The sequence below is a fragment of the Eumetopias jubatus genome, unplaced genomic scaffold (genome assembly GCF_037043125.1).
Source record: "Eumetopias jubatus isolate StellerSeaLion01/CBP00866 unplaced genomic scaffold, mEumJub1_p1.0 scaffold_14, whole genome shotgun sequence".
Lineage (NCBI taxonomy): Eukaryota > Metazoa > Chordata > Mammalia > Carnivora > Otariidae > Eumetopias > Eumetopias jubatus.
Window position 1 is genome coordinate 92,915,401 of NW_028274820.1, and position 24,927 is coordinate 92,940,327.

The 24,927-nt window shown below is 38.3% G+C and overlaps 1 protein-coding gene across 4 annotated transcripts in view; it reads left to right on the forward strand.

Moving 5' to 3' along the window:
• Positions 1-289: 289 nt before the first annotated feature.
• AKR1D1 (aldo-keto reductase family 1 member D1) overlaps positions 290-24,927 on the forward strand; it is a 41,103-nt gene continuing 16,465 nt past the window's right edge. Inside the window, exons 1-5 of one of the 4 annotated variants that reach the window (XM_028106375.2) lie at positions 290-382; positions 11,772-11,939; positions 14,986-15,102; positions 20,871-20,948; positions 24,690-24,812. In XM_028106375.2, the coding sequence (XP_027962176.1) occupies positions 290-382; positions 11,772-11,939; positions 14,986-15,102; positions 20,871-20,948; positions 24,690-24,812 (579 nt within the window). The remainder of the gene's footprint in view (positions 383-11,771; positions 11,940-14,985; positions 15,103-20,870; positions 20,949-24,689; positions 24,813-24,927) is intronic. The other 3 variants (XM_028106376.2, XM_088018699.1, XM_088018700.1) reach the window with 3 other exon arrangements.

Genomic DNA, 24,927 nt, shown 5'->3' on the forward strand with positions numbered 1-24,927 from the left:
TTCTTTTTGGGTTTTTCCTCTTTTCTTTACAGAGAACTAAGCAACAGCTCTCAATGGGTTATGTTATTTACAGGCCTCTGATAAAGTTCAAAGGACAAGCTCAGGCTTTTCAAAACAACCTGGAAAAAAACAGGTTGAGAAATACATCTGCTAATCTCTTCCCTCCCGCTGCTCCTCCCCTGGCTCTCGTTTCTTTGATTAACGGGGCCCTAGAAGATCTTTTCAAAAAGGCTTCTCTAGAGGCATCCAGAATCACTCCTAAAAACTGAAAACCCAGACTCTCTCCAGGATGTACCTCAGCACTACAAACCACCGCATTCCTCTAAGTGATGGAAACAGCATTCCTATCATCGGTCTTGGGACCTACTCAGAACCTAAACTGGTAAATTTCTCTCTCTCTTTCTCTTTTATTTTAATGTTTTTGAAACTTTCCTAGAGCATAATCTTTCATTCATTTTGAGTGGATTTCACTGACTTACTTTTTATACTAATGAAAGTAATCTCCAAGGAGTACTATTTGGCATCCTGAGTACTGAGCCAGAGTTTTAAACTATATCAGTTTATAATTGAAAATTATCTTGGATTAGAAGATGGGACCTTTCTTCTTCCTTTCCTGAAATTTAGCTGAATGCGGATTATTAGAATGAACTGAGTTTACTACTTGTGGGTTTTTTAAACTTATATTTGAGAATTTCCAGTTCAGTCTAACAAACATTTCATAAAAACCACCCAGGTATGAAGCACTCGACTATAGAAGCTTAAATATGAAAAGAACAGTGTCTGTACTGTCTAGGGATTAAAAATCAAATAGAGGAAACAGACTCTTTAATAGCTAATCGTAGAACAATGAAGTTAAGAGTAAATGCTATCCTAGAACTATAAACCATCTCTCTGAAAACACAGACAAGGGAATAATTAAATTTGACCTTCAAGACTGAGTGGGTTTCCATTTAAACACAGTTTCTACTTATAAGAAAAATATCTTTCTGCTTTCCTCATTGTAATTCAAATTTAATGCTGATTACCAGAATAAACAGTGGTATGTGTAGAAATGCTAGCAGATTTGTGTGATTGCATAGGAATGACCTTTGGAAAGCTAACTGTGAGTTAGAAGGCAGAGAGGGAAAGCTGAGGCAGGATTTTTGGGGCAAAGGGGAAGTATAGAGGCACAAGGAGAAATGATCTGTCCGGCAGAGGCCAAGCCCACAGTGGCTGGCATAAGGAATTAGTGGTGGAGGCAACAGCAGCTGGCTCTGGAAATGCAGGTTGAGACTAGATCATAAAGCACCTTGAATACCATGCCAAGGAGTTGGAACTTCACTCTGTATAAAAGGAGGAATTGTGTGGCTTGGAAACAGAGGAAAAGCATCAGGAGATAACTCTGGGGCAGCCTAAAGAATGGAAGGCAGAAAAAAGAAAAATAAGCCAAGAGTAGTTAACTCTCGTAGCACAATCCCACATTCCACTGCAACTGCCCGGTCCCCTTGTTTTTGATAACGCAAAGGAAAATCACTGTTAGAACAATTACAAGGGTCTGAGTCATTGGCCCCTTCCTCTTCTTACTTTGCCCATTGTCTGCCTATGACCTCATTCACAGTCTTGGCTCCAACCACATCCATGCAGAGACACCTAAATCTCTGTTTCCTTTTTTGTTTGTTTGTTTTTGTTTTTGTTTTGTTACATATCCCCATACAACTGTGGACTGGCTACATCAGAACCACTTGGGGATTTTTTTAAAAAATACAGATCCTTAGACCTCACCTCTGGTCTCCTGAATCTGGATCTTTAGGTGTAGAGGCTGCATTTAACAAGCTCTTTGGATAATTCTGTTGGACAGTCAAGTATGTACCCTGTCTTCCACAGACACCTCTTACTCAGTATGACAAAACTACACTATCCATTTCCCCTTCCCCCACCCCCCAAAATACTTCTCCTCCTAGCAAATAACACTACCATTCTGAGCCCTCCAAGCCAGAAGTCTGAGTATATTCCTTCATTCTGCCCTCTTCCTCATATCTTCCCTTGTCCACATTATATCCAAATGATCGCTGTTCAATTTGTCTCAAAAATAGGCTTTCAATTCACACCCTCCTCTTTATCTCCTTTGTCACTGCCTTAGTTTAGGCTCTTAATTTATTGTTAAGCTATTCTTCCAATTTTGTCCCCTCCAATTAATGATCCAAACTGGGGCTGTCAGGATCTTCCTCAGACCCAAATCTGATCATGTCACTCCTGTGCTTAATTTTTTCAGTGGCTCTCTATCAATTATAGGGTAGAGTCCACATTCCTTACCTTGCACACTGAGCTTTCAAGGTTCAGTCAAGACCCATCTGTCCAGCAGAATCTACCACCACTCTTCCACTTTTCCCTCTGTGTGTGAAACATAACTGCCTAAGTTCCTTGAACAACTCTCCCATCTCCATGCTTGTAAACATGCTGCCTTCTACCTGGAACACCCTTTCTCTTGGTTTGTTCAGTTAGCCAACTTCTACTCAACCTTCAAGACTCAGCCCAAGGACACAGCTCCTTAGAATCCCATCCCTCCACCACCACAACTTGCCCCTCTTGCATGTTCACATGGTCCCTTTTACTTGACTCCACTGTAGCTATCACACTGTATTGTAATCCTTGTTTCTCTGTAATCTGCCCCACAAGACTGTGAAATTCATTATGAAAGAGAATGTCTTGTTCAGTTCTGTATTTCCAGGATAGTATCTAGTATGTAATGGGTATTCAGCTGATGCTTTCAAATTAATTAGTTTATAAAAGGGGATCTCTATGTTTGTGAGCATCAGAGGCTAGGGAGATGTAAATAGATACGATAATAACAGCTAACATTTTGGGGACACTTGACATGTGCCAGGAACTCCTTTAAGTGCTTCACATTACACGTATTTTCTAATTTAATCCTCAAGACATTATGAAAGATATACCATTTAACCCCATTTGTAGATGATAAAACCGAAGTATAGAGAGATAAAAAAATTGTCCCAAACTTACAATGCTAGGGAACAGAGCTTGGATTTGAACCAATGTACTTTGGGTCCAGATCCAATGTTCTTTTTTTTTTTTTTTTAAGATTTTACTTATTCATTTAACAGAGAGAAAGCGAGTGCACAAGCGGGGGCTGGGGGGTGGGTGGCAGGCAGAAGGAGAGGGAGAAGCAGGCTCCCAGGGGAGCAGGAAGCCCCAAGCAGAGCTCTCTCCCAGGACCCTGGCATCATGAACTGAGCTGAAGGTAGATGCTCAACTGACTGAGCCATCCAGATGCCCCCCAAATCCAATGTTCTAATCCCTATACTCTATTGCCTGTTGAGAATATATCTAATGTCAATGAAACTGTGTATTTCTAACTATGACTTTCTATGTGTATTTCTATTTGTGAAAGAACCTAGGAATATAATCCTGAAAGTATGTAGAATGTGTGTGTGTGTGTGTGTGTGTATCATGAAACTCAGTTGGGCTCAAAGTGCTGTGCCTAACAATAAGTACTATTAAGTACCTACAATGTATCTAGTAATATTAAATGCTATAGGTTAGAGACATTCAAAATCAGTCATGTGTTATTTCCCCAAAAAAGAGTTATAATTCACTTCAGAAGATAAGACATACACCAATTAGACAATATGACAGAAGAATACTATGAGAAATGAAGATCATGCATATACCAACTACATTTGTGATCAGAAATATTACCAGTTGTAAAGTAATACATGGAATTATTGGGTATGTCTCACAAATCTAATGTAAAGAAAAATATACCACATTTATCTGGAAGGTTTGTTGGGCTGCAGAGGAAGATGAGGAGTGGGAAGAATGGAGTATCTCATATAAAGCAGATTCATGGCTTTCTTTTCCAAGCTATGCAACTGATAACTCCTTTATCATCTTCCCAGGACTGATGAGGCAGAGGCTAGAACTACCGGTGCCCAAGTCAGCCACCATGAAATAAAAGTCCTCAATTAGATTTAATTTCAGAATCAGTCTTAGTCCTTAAGGCAAAATCTAATGCCAAAATTTAGTCTTCTCTACTTGGCATGCCTGAGATTCTTTTCAAATCTTCACTCCACAACAAGGGGTAGAAGGTGAATGCCAGGCTGAGGTAACTCTTTAACTGAAATTCATTTGCGTTTTGTGTATGTGGTCATGTCAGTCACTATCTGTCCTGGGATCCTGTTCACTTTTTACACAGAAGTTAGAGAGAAGGAGAGTGCCAGGGAAAGATCTAGGCACATCTTCAGGGGGAGAAGGATGGGAGCAGGCATGAAAGGCCAAAGTAAGAAAGGCTAACAATACCTCCTCTGACCTCTGCCCCATTTAGATTCCACCAGAGCATGTGGAGACAAGAACTGGGAAAGCAACTTGGAGGAAGAGTACTATGAAGCTGTGTGAGGGCCCCCAGCCCAGGTTCTCCTGGCTTTCAAAGATTTTTCTTTCTCTTAAGTGGGCCCAAATCTCTTATAAAGGTGTTTCATGCCTGTGGACTCAGGGAATTTGAAATGGAACCAAGACTTAGTATCACCAAACACTCTGTGCATTACCCCACCTGATGATAACTAATGAAAACTAACACGTGCAAATTATCCGGGTGACTTTTTTTCCTTTTGAAAGCTTCCCAAAATGTTTTCATACAGGGATGCAATAGTCTATAACAGCTTCCCGACAGATTTCCCTACAACTCCATGTGGGAATTTCTGACAGGTGACAGTTTGGGTGTTATTCCTTTTCTTCAGTTTTGACAGAAGTCAATTCTCTTTTTATGAACAATCAGTCCATGGAGTTAATAGCCCATATTTATCAAAAACTGCAAGTAAAACTCAAGAATGTTACCAGATGTGCAAATGACACAAATCCAGGACCAATGGTAAATATTTTGGAAAATGGGCGATAATTTAGTTTGATAAATATTCATTGTGTGCCTACCATATGCGGGGCATTTTTCTAGGTAACACAGGGATTGAAACAATGGTCTAGAAACAAGGGATTTAAGTAGAGTGACCAAGGACAGAAAAAGAGACACATATAACTAAAATGTAAGGAAAAGCTCAAGTGCTTTAAGAGAGATAACACTGGTTCAAAGTTAAAGTAGCAATGAGCAAATCCAGTTATGGGGTAGATCAAGAAACATCAAGTTATGGGGAAGGAGTGGTCTAAGAAGTAAATTGGGGGTCATAAATGATCCAGTATTCCTTCCTGGGTGGTCCTCGTTGAGATTTCTGTAGCTGCAAGCAGTTTTCACAGTCTGGAGAGTGAGCCAAAGGCTTTGTATCTGGGGCAACAGAGAGGTGAAGTCCAAACCTTTGGTGAGTACCAAGGAGGGAGCCTGAAACATCAAGTCCATTCTGCCCCTGAGCTCGAAGGGGCTGGGGAGCCCAGGCTTAGGACTCCTCAGGATTTTGCCATCCTTTAAAGATCCCTTGCTTTCTCCTCAATGCCCATCGAATCCCCCTCCTCCTCTCAACCCAAGGAACCTTGTTTCACCTTGTTCTTATACCAGGCATGTTTATTATACAATGGGGACAGCAGATTAAGGGAAAAGAATAATGCAATGACGCTTGTTAAAGCATGATAAGGAGAACTTTATTCACGGGCAAGTGCTGTTGTGATAGGTCTAGGAACCACTGTGTTGGGATTTTGCGGGGGGCGGGGGGGGCAGAGAGGTTGAGCTCCCACTCTGAATACAGCATGGGCAAGTGGGAATTTATAGCCAAGGTCAGTGGATGGAAAATTGCTGAGAGGAAACATCAGGGATAAGGGGGGATTCTTGCTAGCCAACTAGACATCGCCTGGGCTATGGTGGCAGATGAGGAACCTGATTAGACAGGGAGGGGGATCAGATACGGAGGGTGGGGGGTTGTTGCTAAACTGACTTATTAGGATTCTTGCTCAAGTTGGATGAGGCAAAGGCAAAAAATCTTTGTCAGAGGTGATGGTGGGTTCTATAACCTCTACTTAAAAAGACCAGGAACCAGGCAGGAAGCACAATTAAGTGTCCTGGGGAACTAAGGCTATTTCTCCATTTTGTCCTGCTTTCCCATTCTGACAGCGGGCATGAGTGCAAGAATAAGCAGAACCAGAGATCCCACTGCCCAGTCCAAGGATAGCAACTTTCTCCACTACAGCCGATTGTATGCATAAGCCAGGGTCCAGCATGGCCTGATTTTCTAACAGTTTTCAGAAAATATTATAAGTAATTATTAATTTCTAAGTAATAGCAACTCATTTATAGTTTTGTAAAATGCTCTGTGGGTTAATATTCTGAAGGTCAAGAATTCAGTTGGTGTTTATTTTTACTATTAGTATAGTATTTATCCTGAATTCTTTCCAGAAGCCTTGGCTTTTAAAAATCAAACACAAAGAAATGACCTCTGCATTTTGTTTTATATATATAAATATATATATATATATATTGCACCCCTTCTATATATATATATATATATGGAATAACAGTATATATATACCCCATTCCGCTCCAGGAGCAATTAGTGCTACACATCAACCTGCAAAAAAATGGTGTGGGGAGGGAGGGCAGTTGGGGGTAAAAAAAAAAAAAATACCAGGGAGTAAAACATAGGTTTATTTTCAAAAATATTAACCGGCCCAAGTTACAATGAATTAAAATGAGAAGAGACAACACATAGAGATCAGGTGAGAAGGCATCTACAAATAAAACAGGCAAAAAAGAACAAAGACTTGAACGCAGTTGATAGCTGTGAGGAAACTAATTTGGCTGGAGCCTAGGAAGGAAGTAACTTGGCTGAAGGCCACACATCATTGGGGGAAGCTCTACAAAGCTGGCAACCAATTGGATCTAGGCTAAGGAGAGCAGATGGTCGATCCAAGGCCAAAAATGAGGCTTTAGTCCCAAGTTCTTCAAATCTAAGGCTTTGAAACTTATTGAGTCACTTACCTCTTATTTTTGATCTACCTCCTTTTCTTTTTTTAACAGTTAAAATTTTGAAAGACAATGGACTTAAGGAGGGACGAATACTTTTATAGTGAACATCTGTTAGCTATAAGATCCAAAATTAGAACATACCAAACCGCAGAAACTCTGTGTCTGCCTTTCTCAACCTGAAAGCCTTCCTCCCTCAAGAGGGGATTGCTCTTCTAATTTTATGGTGACGATTTTCTTGCTCTTTTCTAAGAGTTATACAACTCTAACATACATTTCTATACAATTATTGAACTTTATATGAATAGAAACACTGGATGCATTTTTTCTGCTTCTTTTTCTAAATATAATGTTGTAAATTAATCATGGTCTTTGACCATTTTTATTGCTCTGTGATTGCTTAATTATAAGAACATGCCAGTAACCATTTTACTATTGATGGGCATTTGAATTGCTTCCAGTTTGGCTGCAAAGTCCTACACAGGTCTTATTGTACATATGTATGAGTTTCACTAAGATATACACATAGGAGCAGGACTGTTTTCCCATCCAGTACAGTATCTTCAATTTTAGGAAATGATGTCAATATAAATAATTTCCAAGGTATTCATATAATTTGTACTCCTTCCAACAATATATGAGAGTACCCCTGCTCCACATTCTCACCAACACTTGGCGTCTTTTTAATTTATGCAGTTCTAGTAAGCACGGAATAATCTCTTATTGTGCTTTAATTTCCATTTCCTTTATTCTAGATAAAATTGGCCAGTTTTTCATATTTTTATTAAACATTTTGATATCTTTTGCAAAGTGACTATGCCTTCTGTGCATTTTTCTTTACTGGATTTCTCTTTTCTTATCAATAGTGGATTTGTAAAAGATCTGGGATGAGTCCTTTGTCAGTTATATCTATGTGAAAATATCTCTTCCTATTTGTCTTCTTACACTTTTAATGGTGTCTTGATGAATGGAGTTTCTTGATTTTAATGTGGTCACGTTTATCACTCTTAATGTATCATTAGAATAGTCCTTCTGTAGCTTAAGAAATCCTTCTTTACCCTAGTGTCTTAGGTTGGCCACTCTGGAGAACAGCCTCTGAGAACGAGATTTGCATGCAGGAGGCTTAGTGGGGAGTACTCCCAGGAATCAGACCTTTAGGGAAGTAAGAAAAGTAGGTTTGTTCAGTGTGGAGAATTGCACTGTGATCCAGTTGCTCATTAGTCCCACAAGGAGCTCTGGAATGGTGCTAGAGTTGTGCTAAGTTGAGGTGAGGGAGCCAGGCTGTTATGCCCTGTATCATTCATAGAGGGGATCAGATGTGAGTAACCAGCAGCCAACACTGGTGGCCGCTGAGCAAATGAGTGCCTCTATCCTATGGTACACCATGACAGCCACTACGGTTTACCCCTGGTGCCAACTGAACCTACTGGTTTTGTATGCTAAGTTCACCCCTGAGAAAAGCTCTTCCAGAATTTTGTTTGGTCTCTCTCCTGGAAAAGTTTTTAAAGGGGTAGGTTAACAGGATGAAATAGCTCCTGCCACTAAAGCTGTATTCAAGTTGCAACTTATCTCCCTCCTGGACTACCCATTCTAGATTTCTTTCACCCTTAACCAACATCTCTTCTGGTCTAGGTGGCTTATGAAATATTATAACCTAGATCCTCATCTCTCAAGTTGTCTGAGTCTCTGGTCCACTTATTCTTCTCAGATCATGGCTGCTACTCTTATCCACTAACTATCAAAAGTAGGAAGGGGTATATCGTTGGATGGCCTAGGTGCCCAATGTTTTCCTCCCTGGCTCATCATGTAACAGTGAAGGAACCCTATCTCCTCCTGGGATAAAGTCACTTACCCCTGCCGGTATGGCTACATCTTTCTTCAAATACTGAACTCTTGAAATAAGGAGTCTGGGTTCCCCTGGGAACTAAGGCTAGGAACTAGGATCCACAGAGCCTCAAATTCAGGGATGAGAAGTACTCCTTTTCTCAGTGAGTCAAGGGAGTAATGCTAAGCTGAACCACTCCTACTGTGTTTTCAGACTTGTGTTTTCTACTTATTGGGGACACAACACCATATAATGGATGTTGACCTAGAGTATGTGTTACATCCTGGAAGATGGCACCACATCCTCATAGGACTCTCCCCTTTCTTAAGTGGAGGAAGGGTGCTGTTGATCATTTTTGGAAACAGAATTCTTTATTTCACTGATATCATCCTTAATGGTGGAGTCAAAATTTTGCGTTTAAGATTCTACTATCATATCATTTATTTAAGTCTCCAAATATGGTATTTTTTTATCTTTCTGAGTTTTCCTTAAAGTGAATTTTCTTAAAGAATCTGTCAGAATGTACATACAGTTCTCTTATGCTACATTTAAGAATTATAAAGAAGCATTTTTCTCACATCCACATTTCCAACTAGTTCCTCCATATTGATTAGAATTAAGTCCAAAATAGTAATTCACCTCATTGCTGCTTCTGCCATCTGAGGGAAAATATTTTTAGCAAGCAAAGACTGTATCAGATATTCAGCTTTTGGAAAAGGCTCTTTAATGGTAGCTGAATAATAGAAGACTCACTACGATAACTTGCTTCTGTGCCATGTCTTTATGAAATAAAGCATCATTCGTATGTTACTTCAGGCTAAGGGTCAGTACCACGCTCCTAATTTAGTGTTTGTCTTTCTTATCTTCTTTATCCTAAATGCTCTCCCCTGTGCCTCTTGTCTTGGGTTGATCTTTGAAAATATAAGTATATACTTTAATATGCATTGTTTTGGGGTTTTCCCCTTGTATTAAATCGATTTGAGTTCTATACTTACATTTATCAATTCCAGCCACAAAATCTCAGTGCTATTTCTGAGATTATATTTTACCATTTCATATGAAGCTTTATTCTTTTCATTAATACTATGCAAATACCTGATAATGGAAGTAGTATTTTACTTTTTTTCCCTTAAATTTCTGGATTCTACCCCAAGCCTCCTCTTCCAGTATACTTTTGTCGTCACACTTGCTGTCATCCATAACATCTCATTTTACAGGGTGCTTTGTAGGGCTTTTTGGCCTCAATCTCTATTCAAGCTCTATTAATCATGTTGTCAATTAAGAAACCAAAGAGGTATTTCTGACATTCCTGGAATGTGTGCCTCTTTTCTTAAATCCTATTTTCTAATACCATCTGTGTAGCCAATTTGTTCATTTTTCATACCCTCTTATCTTCTCAATAGTGATGACTTTCAACTGAAGTAGGGAAAGAAAATATAATTTAGGCTTCTAGTGCTTTTTATTTCCAGCCCTGGACTCTAAAGTCACTAGAAATGCAAGAGATTTCTTGTCTCACTCATTCTCAATAAATCAACTTCTATGGGCCAGAATTCACAGGTCTGTTGAGATTTGTCAAGCATTTGGTTAGAACACTGAAGATACAAAGGCAAGCACAAGTAGTTCTCAACATTTGTGAACAAGATCAGAATGATCACCGTCTGAATATGAGGTCAATTGCAATCTACAAATAAGATTAATCCTCTCCTCCAAACACAACCTAAAAGATGATTTGCACATTTTATTCAGCGAGACTAGATGCTTGTCTTGATGGAAATATCCATCAAGGCTTCCATTCTCCTTAAGAAAAAATGTAACTAAAGTGAGACACACTCATGGGTATTTAAAATGTTATCATAACTAAAGAACAGCAATTTATGTGCAGTCTGAAGAACGGATAACTTATACTTGCAGTGTCAAGAGTTTGTCAGGTCTTTTGGTTCTGTCAATGTCCAGGGGAGATGTTATTCTTAGGCTTCATGTAGGTTAATAAAACAAACAAAGATTTGGCTAACAAATTTGATAAAAATAAATCTTGAAAATCTAGCACGCCCCCCCACACTCTTCTTTCCCAGTTTATTGAGGAATAGTTGACATACAATAAACTGTACATAATTTAAAGTATTCATTTTGGTTGAGTTTGACTCATACGTACACCCATGAAGCCATCACTATCGTCAAGATGGTGAACATATCCATCACTGCAAAAGTTTCCTTGTGTTCTTTTGTATTTGCTCCCTGCCTCCATGCCTGTCCTGTCCCCCACCCCAGGTAATCACTGATCTGCATCTGAACTATACATTAATTTCCATTTTCTGGCATTTTATATAAATGGAGTCATAATATATTTTTCATCTGGCTTCTTTCACTTAGTATAATTGTCTTGATGTTCAGCCATGTGGCTATAGCAGTATTTCATGTCTTTTTATTACTGAATGATATTCCATTCTGTGGATGTATCTCTGTTTTTCCAAAACTTTGATTTATAATGGAGCCTTCTTCAATGAACTTGTGCCTTCCTATAACATAGCTGTTATGAAATCTCTTGTCACTGGTAAAACTGATCAAGTTATGTTTCTGAGGCCACAAAGCTAGGGCAGACTTGGTATGCAAGGAGTCCCCCACTGAGGGTGTGAAGGAAACTCTCTGTGAGGTCAGTGTCCTCAGCCTCCAGACACCATCTTCCAATCACAACAGCATGTAATTGGGGATTTGTCATTTTTGTTGCAAAACAATGTCTATGTGCAGAGTATCCTGATGAATAATGATTAAAGGAGGGGCGCCTGCATGGCTCAGTCAGTTAAGCGTCTGCCTTCAGCCCAGGTCATGATCCCAGGATCCTAGGATTGAACCCTGCATCGGGCTCCCTGCTCAGCGGGAAGCCTGTTTCTCCGTCTCCCACTCCCCCTGCTTGTGTTCCCTCTCTCGCTGTGTCTCTCTCTGTCAAATAAATAAATAAAATCTTTTAAAAATTAAAAAAAAATAAAAATAAAAGAATGATTAAGGAAAGATCCACTTCTTCTCTTCCCCACAACAACCCCCTTGCCATTTCAGACCCCTAAGGGGACCTGTGCGAAGTCAGTGAAGATCGCCATCGATTCAGGGTACCGGCACATTGATGGGGCTTACATCTACCAGAATGAGCACGAAGTGGGGGAGGCCATCAGGGAGAAGATAGCAGAAGGAAAGGTGCGGAGGGAGGATATTTTCTACTGTGGAAAGGTAAGATCTTCCCTTCCCCCTCCAACTCCTTATATTAATAATGGGTCTTGTATCACTTTGTTAAAGAATGTTGGGTTCACCAAGAAGAGCGAGTTCTCAACTCCCAAATTCCTCATTCTTACGCAGAATTTAGGGACTGATTAATTAGCCTGTTGAAAGTTAGGGCAAAGCTCCTTCTTCATATGTGGGCATTGATTTAAGACAATATGGGAAGAGCCAAATCTACAAAGCAGAAAAATTGGGAAATAGAGGCAAGAGAGGATGGATGGAAGTGGTTCCTATTACATAAGCATTTGCCAAAGCTTTCTTTAAAAGGGCAGCCTTCTTTTTTTTTTTTCTATGCCTATTTGTCCATAGATCACTAATTTTTTTATTGAGCTGCAGTTCACATACGATAAAATTCATCAATTTAAATCAGTGGCTTTTCATGTATTCACAAAGTGGCATAACCATCACTACTACCTAATTCCAGAATATTTTCATCACTCCAATTTTTCCCATTTTTCCTCCCCCTGCCCCCAGTCGCTGGCAGCTACTGATCTGCTTTCTGTCTTTATAGTTTTCTTATTTTGGACATTTCATACAAATCGAATCATATGATATGTGGCCTTTTGTATCTAGCTTCTTTGATTCAATATAACATTTTCTTGGTTCATTAATGTTATAGCATATATGAGAATTTCATTTCTTTTTTTATGGCCAAATAATACTCTATTGTGTGGATATATGACATTTTGTTTATATCTCTACTTTTGAGCATTTGAAATTTCCAACATTAGAAATCACTATCCACTGAAGAGCAATCAGAAAGATAAAGCATCATGATTAAAATGCAAGCCAGTGGAAATACAGGATGAGTATTTACAGACAGCTTTGCAGAAATAAAGCTGTACAACTTTGGAGAACATGTAATAAATTCTCCTGAGTGTTCTAAAAGAGACCAAGATTCTGCTTCTGACTTCATTCACTCCCCAGACACCCCCTCCTCCCAGCTCCCCACTCAGGCTCCTTGCCAAGCTCCCTAGGAGTTTGTGGTTCCCCAGGTCTCCAGCCACTTACGGATTATGATTCCAAGCGGCCACATATAGCCACTACCCCAAAATATCAGCCTGAAGATTTTTACTTTATTATAGCTTTACAATTTTTATTCCTTAAGATTTTATTATTACAGTCTCTCCTCAGAGTAAACACCAAACCTTAACCTGGTGATCCCAAAAATGTTTCTGGTGAAGAATAATCTTGAACTCAGATCCTGAGAACTTAGGCCAAAGCAACCTGCCCAAAGCGAGAAATATTTTTAACGATTTATGTCTTATCCTAAAATTTTTTCAGACTTTTACATTTCCCCCGTAATATATTCTCATTTGTTTCATTTTGTTTGAATGTAAAAATTGGATTTTTAAGTTACCACCAAGAAAAACAAACCAAAAAACTTTTCTTATCTCCCCTGGTAAACAGTTAACACTGTTGTAATATCTATCATATTGGAAAAATGGAACCAAATTAAGTAATCTATTTCATAAAGTTGCTATGAGTTAACATTTACAAAGCACTTAAACATAGTACCTGGCACAGAGCTAGGACTATATGTGTTTGTTGAATAAAAATAAATTAAAATGTATGAAACAGAATTTTCAGCTGGATGGAAGGCAGCAATAACACACCAAAGGGTCCCACAGTAATGACAAAAACACATTTTTCCACTACTCTTTCCACATTGTTTTCTTTGTGCACTTAAGGCAAGAAAAAAAATATTGTCCAACATAGAGAAAAATCAGATTTTACCAATTTTGCTTGCCCTTCCTTGTGACAAAAGGGGTACAGAAATGTAAGTTTTTTCCCTAAAAACACTTTGAACAAATTTGATGCTCCAAGAAGATGTATTAACTTATCCCAGGGTTCTGAGGATCCCTCAGTACCCTATGCTTTAGAGACCTTGAAGGTACACATGCTCTAGTTTGACAACCTAAGCCTTAATCTTTCATTACCTAACACTTTACAGATAGAGTAATTTCATTTTCTTTCTGTTTTTTTTTTTTTGTTAAGCGAAGTTTATTTTTTCCAGCTTCATTGAGGTATAATTGACATATAACATTTTGTAAACTTAAGGTGTACACCATGTTGATTTGATACACTTATGTGTTGCAAAATGATCACCACCATAGTGTTAGCTAACACCTCCATCATATCACATAATTACCATTTCCTTTTTATGGTGAGGACATTTAAGATCTATTCTCTTAGCAACTTTCAAATATATAATATAGTAGTGTTAACTATAATCACCATGTTTTATATTAGATACCCAGAATTTATTCATCTTATCACTGAAAGTTTGTACTGTTTGACCATCTCCCCATTTTCATCTGTGGATAGCTGTCAAATTATTGACCTTTATTGGAGAGGACCAGACTGTGTCTTCCACACCACTATTTTGGTGACATTACCAGTTTAGCCAGAGCGCCAGTAATTTCTTAGTAAAAACTGGCAGAATTTCCCTGGGGTCTGCATAGGACCAAATGAGAACAAAGGAACAGAAAATCTAAACATTTGCAATAATTTAAAGTTTCACCAACTTCTGTACCACCTGTCACAAGGTGAAGGAGCCAGTGAATTCACTCCCATAACCATATTTCTTGTTCCGCTAAAGCGCATCGTTTATCAGAGTGTCATGAAAATAAAGCACTAAGCCCAACCAGCTAGTCAGATATATGTTCCCTATCTACACAATGAGGAAAAGCAAAAGTGCTGAGGGTCAATTCAGAAATTATCAGGGAGCAGGGCAAGACTTTGTCACCGACCTAGGTACTCTGTGCTTCAGGTGGATCTGCAAGTCTCTGGTACTATTTTTAGATAAAGTATACTCCAGGTGTCAACAGTTATATGAGCTCATCCTATACCCAGATGACACTGCAGCATAAAGATATTTTTGTAAAATGAAATGAGTGAATAATATATATGAGTGCTTTGTTAAGAATAAAGGGCTTCATTATTATAAAAAAAAAACTGTAAATGTTAGTTAACTATCACCTTTTTATTCTTTCAGCTGTGGGCTACAAGGCATGACCCAGAGATGGTCCGCCCAACCCTGGAGAAGACACTTAATGTCCTTCAGCTAGATTATGTGGATCTTTACATCATTGAAATACCCATGGCTTTCAAGGTAAGTTCAGATGCCTAAAGGTTAGGTCTTTGCTCTTTGGCAACCATGAGCCAGCAGCTGTGCATGTGAAGCTATGAAGCTAGTTTATTACTTATCACCATAGAGTGTTAAGGTGTTTTGTTGCTATAAATCAGATAGTACTGACCAACCCCAACAAATGTCTACAAAGATTATGTGTAACAGACTCAGGTCTGGAACCCTAGCTTCTTGATTCATAATCCAATGCACCTGCAATTATGTCTGCTCTTTACAACTATAGTTTAAACTCTCTCCATCAAACTGACATGTAGTTCCCTACCTGTACTCTACATTTTAGTTACCTGGCATTCAGACACACCCTTCTTCCTGTTCACACAGTCATGAAAATGTCCCTGCAGAACATAATGCAACATAATATATACAACTGAAAACTTACTCACCCTCCACCCCCTCCAAAAAGAAATAACCCAAAGAATAGTCAGGTTTTTGGAGAGCCAGGTCCAAGATCAGGGTATCTACGTGATATCTATTGCTCTAGTTCAAATTCACTCCTTCTTTGAACTTTCTCAGTCTATGGACTGACCACCCACCACACACCTGTATATACATTGCTAAAGAACAGTCACTGTTTTAAAATTTCATTGAGGGTAGGAGAGACTGAAAAATAAAATTGGCCACTTGTCCACAAGGTAAATCAGATCCTGCTGCTAGTCAGAAAGAACAAAAACTCTGCCATTACAGTGGCCAGAATTCTTTTATGCAGCCAACCTGGCTTCCCCTGTTCTGTCCTCTGGAAACACTTTCCTTGTTGGCTCACATCCAAGATGGACTTTAGGAAAGATTGACCTTTTGCCTCCTACTTCATGTAGATATAGGTTTGGGGGCTTCACAATGGCCTTGGTAATCATAGGCTTTTATGGTCAGGTTGAGATTTCACCGATAAGGCAATATCCCTTAAAATGTAATAAGCTTTCAGTAAATTCACATTCAGTCAGGTCCATGAATGAGTAATTAAAACTAGAAATCTAATAGGGTCACATTTCCTATATCTAACCTGTGGCCTATGGTTTCTGTCTCTTAGTAAAGAACTTCCTTGTTTTACTCACCTGCCCCATCTTCAGCTTACTGACCTCCATCTGACTTGAAATAATATAAAACAGGCAGGCACAGCTAATGTGTTCCTTGCACCCAGTCTGCATCTCATTGGATGGTGCACCTTTGTCCAGTAGGGCGTCTGTGGTCTGAGATCTTGTCTTCAGACACAACCAGAATCCTTCCAAAGTCCAATATTACTTCCTTCTAGGATTTTTACCTTCTTGCCTTGGCTATCACTAACTTTTCTATCTCCAGAAGGCTCAGATCTCAACTTCTGTCGTCTTGGATGACATCCAAAAGTACAGAGTACCCATTTTAGCAAAATAGCATCTTACCTCTCATCTTATAAGCCCAGTAGCAACAAACACATCTTTCTTCAAGACCTACCTGAAGACTGCAGAAATGGCCAACAAATTCTAATACCGAGTGGTTTTCTACTAAGTCCCCTAAAGCTCCAACATTAGTAGGCCCATTTGTCTGAGTCTCAAGACAGAACAAAGCAAAAATTTAACAGATTCTATGCTATTGCAGAGCAAGGATTGCCAATTCTCAGCTGGAGGCAGGTTACTTCTCACTGTCCACAATCCCATATCGACCTAACCAATTTCCCATTTTTGACCCATTACTCGCCATACCCCAACATCTTTGTATTAGTCAGAACTTGTTATATGGCAGAAATCCAGCTCAAATTGGTGTTAGCTAAAAAGGGAGCTAAGAATTCCAAGGGATATCTAATTCAGGCCCAGCTGGATCCAGAAGGTCAAACTGTGAAACTGGCCCTTTATCTCTGTTTTAGTTGGCTTCATTCTCAAAAATCCTTCTCCGTATGATGGCAAAATGGCCATTGACATGCCACGCCTACACTGTCAACACAACGTGAGAATTCAAAGAGAGACCACGCATTAACCTCTGGAGAAATACTGACTAGCTTTCCTTTGGTCTTGTACCTATTCCTAACTAATCTTTGCTCAGGGCCAAATGGGTGACCGACTGACATCTATGACCAAGAATAAAAGCTGGGTCAGCCCACCCAAACAACATGGAAAGGGCTCCTCCAGAGGAGACAGCATGGGTATGACAGAAAACAAAATAACAGATTTCTACTGTAATTGATTAGAGGCCACTTAGCATAGTGGTAAGGAGCATGGACTCCAGAGGCAAGCTGCCTAGTTTGAGTCCCAGCTGTGTCACATACAAGCCAGATGACCTGGTCAGGTTATTACCTGATCTCTTTCCATATCACCTAAACATGGTACAGTGGAAAAAGTCTGTATGGGCTTTGGAGTCACACAGAAGAGGGACTGACTTTCAGCTTTATTACTTCCTAGCAATAGTCACTTTGATCTTTCTTTTCTTTTTTTTTTTTTTTGGTTCTTTCTGAACTTCAATTTCATTATCAGTAAAATGGAGACAATAGCAACTACCTTGTTGTGAGGACTCATAAAATTATATATGTGACATTACTGGCACAATGTCTAACATTTTATAGATAATAAATGAAAGATAATATTCTGAAATGTTCAGGTGGAAGAGAACCTTAGTAATAAGATATCCCAATAACCTAATTTCACAGAAGAGAAAGTTGAGGACCCAAACAAGGAAGTAACTCACTCAGGTTTAAAGTTCATTAGAATGGGACCAGATGGTGAGTTCCCAGATGCCAACCCCATACTTGTCCTCCCGAACCTAGCAATCCCAATACCCTGTAAACTATAGTGATTTTTTATATTTCAGGTTCTTGAGAGTTATAACCTCAGCCCTCATCCTCACACAACCAACTTCACTCGTGTTCAAATGGTAGATTTCCAAGCTAAGTCTTAAATATTTGGAAAGAGCCTATATCTAAAAGTGAGAAAATGAAATTTACTTCTCTGTGACTGACCAACGATTTGTAAAATCTTTTTGGGAAAGGTAAACAGAGAATTTCCACTGCTATTCTTGGGTGGAATCAAGGCTCAAGGATGCAGAGAGACAGTAAAACTTCTAACAGTGAGAAATGACACAGTATAATGACATTACTTCACACATGAACCTATAATTCCTATAATTGAGAAATCAATCTTTGAAGCCAAAATATCACATGCTTTTTGAATCTCATGATTTTTTTAACAAGAAACCTTTCTTGCTAAAATATTTTAGCACTGAAATTTTTTTTAAATGTCAAGTTAACAAGCAGACACAATTTTAGAACAACAAAATACAAAAAATCACAATAAAACATCTTTAAGGATTTTTTTTTAAAGATTTATTTATTTGAGAGAGACAGAGAGCATGAGTTGTGAGGGGGGAGGGAACAGAGGGAGAAGGAGAGAGAATCTCAAGCAGACTCCATGTGGAACTGGACTCGGGGCTCCATCCCAGGACCCTGTGATCATGACCTGAGCTGAAACCAAGAGTCTGACATTTGACCAACTCCATCACCCAAGCGCCCCACAATAAGACATTTTTAAAAGATGAAGTTACTGCTGAGCAGGAATGAGAGTCAATAGCATGGGTTTCTAGAGGGTTGGATTGTTTTTCTAGCAAGGTATTACAGTAAGGAGCAGGAATAGAGGACAAAGACAATGGGTTTATCAGAATGAATGGATTAGTAAAGTAGACACAGCAGAAACTTAAGGGAGGCATCATAGAAATATTGAACATGGATGCAGGCTTGGTAAGGACTTAATTAAAATCTGGAGAGGTAAAAATTATTTAACAGAGTTCATAATGGAGGCATAAAGCCCTTTCAGAACAGAAGTAAAACTAGGAAATGCGAAAGGTAAGAAATATAGAGAAAGACTGGAGTGAAAATGTGGGTCATAAGTGTTGAGAAGGTCGAAGAGCTTAGAAATCAGAGATAGAAAGGGTAATTAACATGAATGATTATGGGGCATTTAGGAGAAAGGAGACCTTTTCCTGTTCTCAGTGTGACAGGAGGAATTGAGAAGAAATTGTTTTCACTAAAAAGGACAATGGAGAAAATGTTATCACCAGGGGGAAGTTTCATTCAAGTGAGATGACAGAAGGAAAAATTAAAAAAATTTTTAAGAGTATAAATGATTTTGTCCAGTTGCTTAATTTTCAACAAAGAATTCCTATTATCAAGGCCTACAGACTTCCATCCTGTCATCCAAATCTAAAAGATACTTTGTCCCCATATTATTTGATCTCTTTCAATACAGGTAACTGCTACCTTTTTCTTTAAACATTTTCAGCTCATGGTTCTATGATATCACCCTCTCAAGATCTTTGACAGCTTCTTCCCTGTCAACCTCCAAATGTCATTATGCCCAGTACTCTATCCTCAATATTGTCTTAATGGGCCGCACCTTCTCTAAACGTGATCAGTTGCGTGGATTGAATACCAGTTTATATGCTGAGGACTCCCAAATTTGTCTGCAGTCAAGACTTCTCTCTGAGCCTCCCTCAGACTTCTCTGTTAATTGCCTCCTCACATACCCAGTGAATGTCTAATTGCCATTTCAATCTCAAAACATCCAAAACAAAACTCTTGATGGCTAGCCTAAACTCAGGGAATGATCACCACCAGCCACCAAGGAGCCTAGAAATCATCTTTTATTTCTCTCTATCCTGCCGTCTCCAAGCCCGTAACAGATGGGTCCCATTTTTAGATATAGTCAGAAAGGAAAAACCTGAAAACCAATGGTCAATCTTAATTGGAAAAGGATCACCCAAAAACTAGGTTTGATACTGAAACAATTTGTGAAGTAGAAAAACAGATGCTAAACTCCTGGAGGGCTGGAAAGGGAGAGAAGAGAACCACAGAGCAGATTAGTCAGAACTAAGAAGTAATGTGCTGAGTTTTCCCTTATACTTAGGAAGCGTTCCATTCATTAGCTACACTATTCTTAGCTGGTGAACTTCCTCTCACCCTTGATGATGATCTTTGGTTTCTCATCAGAGTAAGAAATTTGCTGTTCTAAACTTTGGCAAGGGTTAGGGTTAGGTCAAAACACTGAGCCTAAAAGTCTTAATTCTCAACTTTTGTTGAGAATTTTGTTATTGTTAGAGTGGCTGGTGATGAGGGTGGCAAAAAAATGTGCAAAGAGTGGAGCAATAAACAGGACAGTGTTTATTCAATCTCCAATGGAAGAGAGAGGCCAGATATCCAGAGAAATGTCAGCCCCAAGTTTCTGTTAGGCTGAGCATTTTAAGGGGTTTTGAAGGTTGTGAAAGGATTATAGCTGTACCCATGGGGTGGGGGTGGGGGGTGGGGAGGGGGTCGACTCTTGGCCAGGTAGAACAAGAGATGGCAGGTTTTTCAAGGGGCTCTGTCCAGGACTCTTCCAGGATGTGGGTTGTGGTCAGGCTAGAGAAGAATATGTTTTGTAGGTGGGGTCTACTTTCCAAAAATGACCTAGAAAAACAGAGTTAGGGCAAAGTACAGACTCCTGTGAGTTTTGTCTCTAAGTATGGCTGGGGTCGGGGTGGGGGGTGTTGAACAGATTCCTTTCACTATGAGAGAACTTCGTGGTTTAAGAACAATAATAATTTGTCAGTAAATAAAGGAAAATGAATGCCAGGGTGAGATAATGAGACTAATGTGTCATATTTATTATATGTAAATATATAAATAATTAAAAATTGAATTGCTTTCCCAGGGCCAGGGTATATGTCATAATGACAACTCAAATTCCATAATTTTAATTCCCAGATATAAATAAAATAAGTTATGTTCATTTTTTTTGTAGCCTGGAGATGAAATCTATCCTAAAGATGAGAATGGCAAATGGTTATATCACAAGTCAAATCTGTGTGCCACTTGGGAGGTAAGTTTAAATGGGCCTCTTTTCTTGAAGGCTGTATTTTTAAACTGTTTTTCCTGTTCAATTTATGGAGAGATGCGGCCCTTACTCCTAATGGAAAGGTATTTCGAAACAGGTATTTTTAACCATAAGCAAAGATGTGTAAAATTCCGCCTTCTCTGCACTGAAAAATTCTTGATTTTGTTTTGATGGAAAAGAAGAATGCCTAAGGAGAGAGAAGTGTAGAAAGAAAAAGAAAGGAAATAAATTCTAATGTAACTGTAAATAAAAATATATAAATGTGATAAATTCACAGATTTTTGGAGTTTCTCAAATTGAATTTATAAAAATCATTACTATGATGTTTAAAAGAAACAAAATGATACATGAAAAACTGAAACAATAATTCTGGTTCCAATTTTGAGCAAGCTGTTGGCTCCTTCCCCAAGATCATAAGATTAGGGAAACGATGGGGAAGTAATGAGAAAACCTGTATGGATTCATGCTGGGGGTGAGGGGTACAGATATCTTGAACTGGTTTCTTTATGAGGTAATATGGCAGCTTTTACCTAGAGTAGAAGGCGGCCCAATAAGCTATAAGAGGATAACATAGGAGAGGACCTTAGAGTTCTTTTGGCTTTTTCTTCTCTCCTGCTATATAGCCTTGGAACAAATATTGTCTGCTCCACACATGCAGAAATATAAGACTCATGTTCAGATGTCTTTAGGAATCAAATCAGAGTAGCACTGAAATCCTGCACTTGTGAGAGGCTGAGAAAAACATGAGTTACTATCTGACCTCTGGCAGTTGTTCCCCTCCCTCTCTCATTCCAAACTCCAGAGGCTGGGAAATTACACTCTAACAAGTACCTCTTTCTAATGGACATCCCCCTTGTAGTTATAGCTGATTATCTGAATTGTGGAGTTGTTTTGAGGGGTGAGGAGGCATTGATTGGGTTTTCTGATGCCTGGGGCTCTCCACTCAAGAGATCATACACTCATTCCTGACCTCATTGTAGATGACTAGGTTTGGAGTCTGGGGTTCCTTTCCAAGGGACTGCCCTATAGCATAGCCTGTATCCCCAGGGAAAAAAAATGTGTTAACAACCCCAAATTACAAGGCATTTATTTTACAAAGAAACATCGTATCTTAATTAGAGATCCAAGCATAAACAGAACAGAAGACCAAGAATTTTTAACTTTTTTAGCCAATTAATAGATTCAAGGAGATAAGGTGTTAGTGATATGAAACAAGAACAAGAATACATTTTTTAAAAAACAAGCAAAAATAATAATTAGAAAAATGTAAAACAGTGCAATCAATGCGATAAAAATAGAATGGATATAGACAAAGAAAAAATTATCAGACTGAAAGATCAGGATGAGCAACCCCACCACCCAATATGAAGAAGGAAAGGACAAGAAAATTGTTTAAATATGAAAGAAAAGCTAAGAGATGTAAAGGATAAAATTAGAATTTCTAGTATTCATACAATAGGAGTCTCGGAAAAAAAAAGAAAAAGAGGTAATATTTGAAGAAAAAAAAAAAGATAAAGGGCATGGATTACCAAAGAGAAAAGAAAACCCTTATCTAGATACATTACAGTGAAATTTCAGAATATTAAACATACAGAGAAAATGTTAAAACTTCCTGAGTATAGCAAACAAGACAATAAAGAAAAAAAATTGAAGAAACAATAAGAAATTGAGGAAAAGACAGGAAAAAAAGAGGGAAAATGAATAGATGAGAAAAATAGAAAACAAAGAGCAAGACAAGAGATTTAAACTCAGTTATATTAATAATCACAATGTATGTAGTCTAAACAACTCAGTTAAAAGGCAGAGGTTATGAGAATATATAAAAAGCAAAACCCCACTATATATATTAAAGAAATCCATTTTAAATAAAAAGAAACAAATGGCTAGAAGTAAAAGGTTAAGAAAAAAAAGTAAAAGGATAAAAAAGATATACTAGGCTGATGGTAATCAAAAGAAAGCTGGAGTAGCTATTTTAATATCAGCAAAGATTTCAGAGCAAAATTTTATAATAATGAAGAGATCAATCCTAAACATCTATGCACTTAATAACAGAACTCCAAAATACATGAAGCTTAAATGAAGAGAACTGAAAAGAGAAAGAGAATAATCTAAAATTACAGTCAAAGATTTCAGAACCTCTCTCTCAATAATTGAGATAAGTAGATGGAAATCTATAGAAGAGATATGAACATTATCAACCAGCTTGACCTAATTGGCATTTATAGATACTTCACAAACTATAACAAAACGCTATTTTTCAAGGGCATGTAGAACATTTAACAAAATAGTCCATTGCCTGAGACATGAAAAAAAATCTCAATACATTTAATAATATTCTTTATGCAAAGTCTGTCTGATAAAATTAGAATTAAATTTGAAGTCAATAACAAAAATCAATCTGATAAACCATCAAATATTTGGAAACTAAAAAGCACACATGTAAATAACACATAGGACAAGAAATAAAAATTGTATTTATATATAAAGTATATGTTAGCAACACACAATTGGAAATTAAATTTTTTTAAATGATACTAAGTGTTTAGAGATAAATTTAACAAAATCAGTGCAAGACTTAAACAGTAAAAACTATGTGATACATTACTGAGAACAATTTATTTTTAAGTAATCTCTATGCTCAACGTGGGGCTTGCACTCACAACCCCAGGATCAAGAGTTACACGCTCTACCAACTAAGCCGGCCAGGTACCACTACTGAGAGCGATTTTTCAAACTTTAAATAAGTTGAGAGATATATCATGTTCTTTGATAGAAAGACTGAATACATCAAGTTGTTATTTTTCCCCAAACTGATTGAAAGACTCAATGGAGTCCCAGTCAAAATACCAAAAGAAATTGAAAAGCTGATTCTAAAATTTATAGGGAAGTATAAATAACATGATAAAAGACTCAAATTACCAAGAAAATATACTTATTTTTTTAAAGATTTTATTTATTTATTTGACAGAGAGAGAGAGAGCACAAGCAGGGGGAGCAGCAGAGGGAGAGGGAGAAGCAGGCTCCCTGCTGAGCAGGGATCCTGACTTGGGGCTCGATCCCAGGACCCTGGGATCATGACCTGAGCCGAAGGCAGACGCTTAGCCGACTGAGCCACCCAGGCGCCCCGAATATATACCAATTTTAAACACATATGTACCATATAAAATATCTTCAAAATATATAAAGCAAAAGTCAGTAAACTATAAGAAGACATTGATAAAGTCTTCTAATATAGTGGGAAATTTCTGACATAGTCCTTTAAATTATTGAGAAGTCAGGAAAAGCTAGACCTAATTTTGCATATAGTGTGTGTGTGTTTATATATGTTGTACATATATATATATATGTGCATGAGAGAGAGGTACAGAGCAAGAGGAGAGATTTATATCTAATAAAAAGAGATATACATATTCACACATGCCAGACATTTATAAAAATGGATCAGGTACCATGCTATAAAGCAAATCTCAACAGATTTCAAGAAATAAGATCACTCTTAAGGGACTGGTATACATTGTGAAAATGCTAGGGGAAGATATGCTGTATAGTATTTCCCACACTAATTCAATTCTAGAATTCCTGCCTCTCTCACTTTTTTTTTCTTCACAGAACGCTTATTAATATACCCAAGGACTTTCCTTCTTAAAGATTCATAGTCACCCTCACAAACATTATCATTTGTTTTGAGGCTTTTTTTTTTTAAACCCCTTGACCTTTCCTCAACAGGCTTTAGAAGCTTGCAAAGACGCTGGCTTGGTGAAATCTCTCGGAGTATCCAATTTTAACCGCAGGCAGCTAGAGCTCATCTTGAACAAACCAGGACTCAAATATAAGCCAGTCAGCAACCAGGTACAGTTTGACGGGAGGTGGGAGGTGAGAGGGGGACTGTGAGGGGAGGGGGAGATTCCAGTATTTACTTAACAGGAGAACCCTGGGCTAGGAGTCAGAAATCTTGTGGTCACTC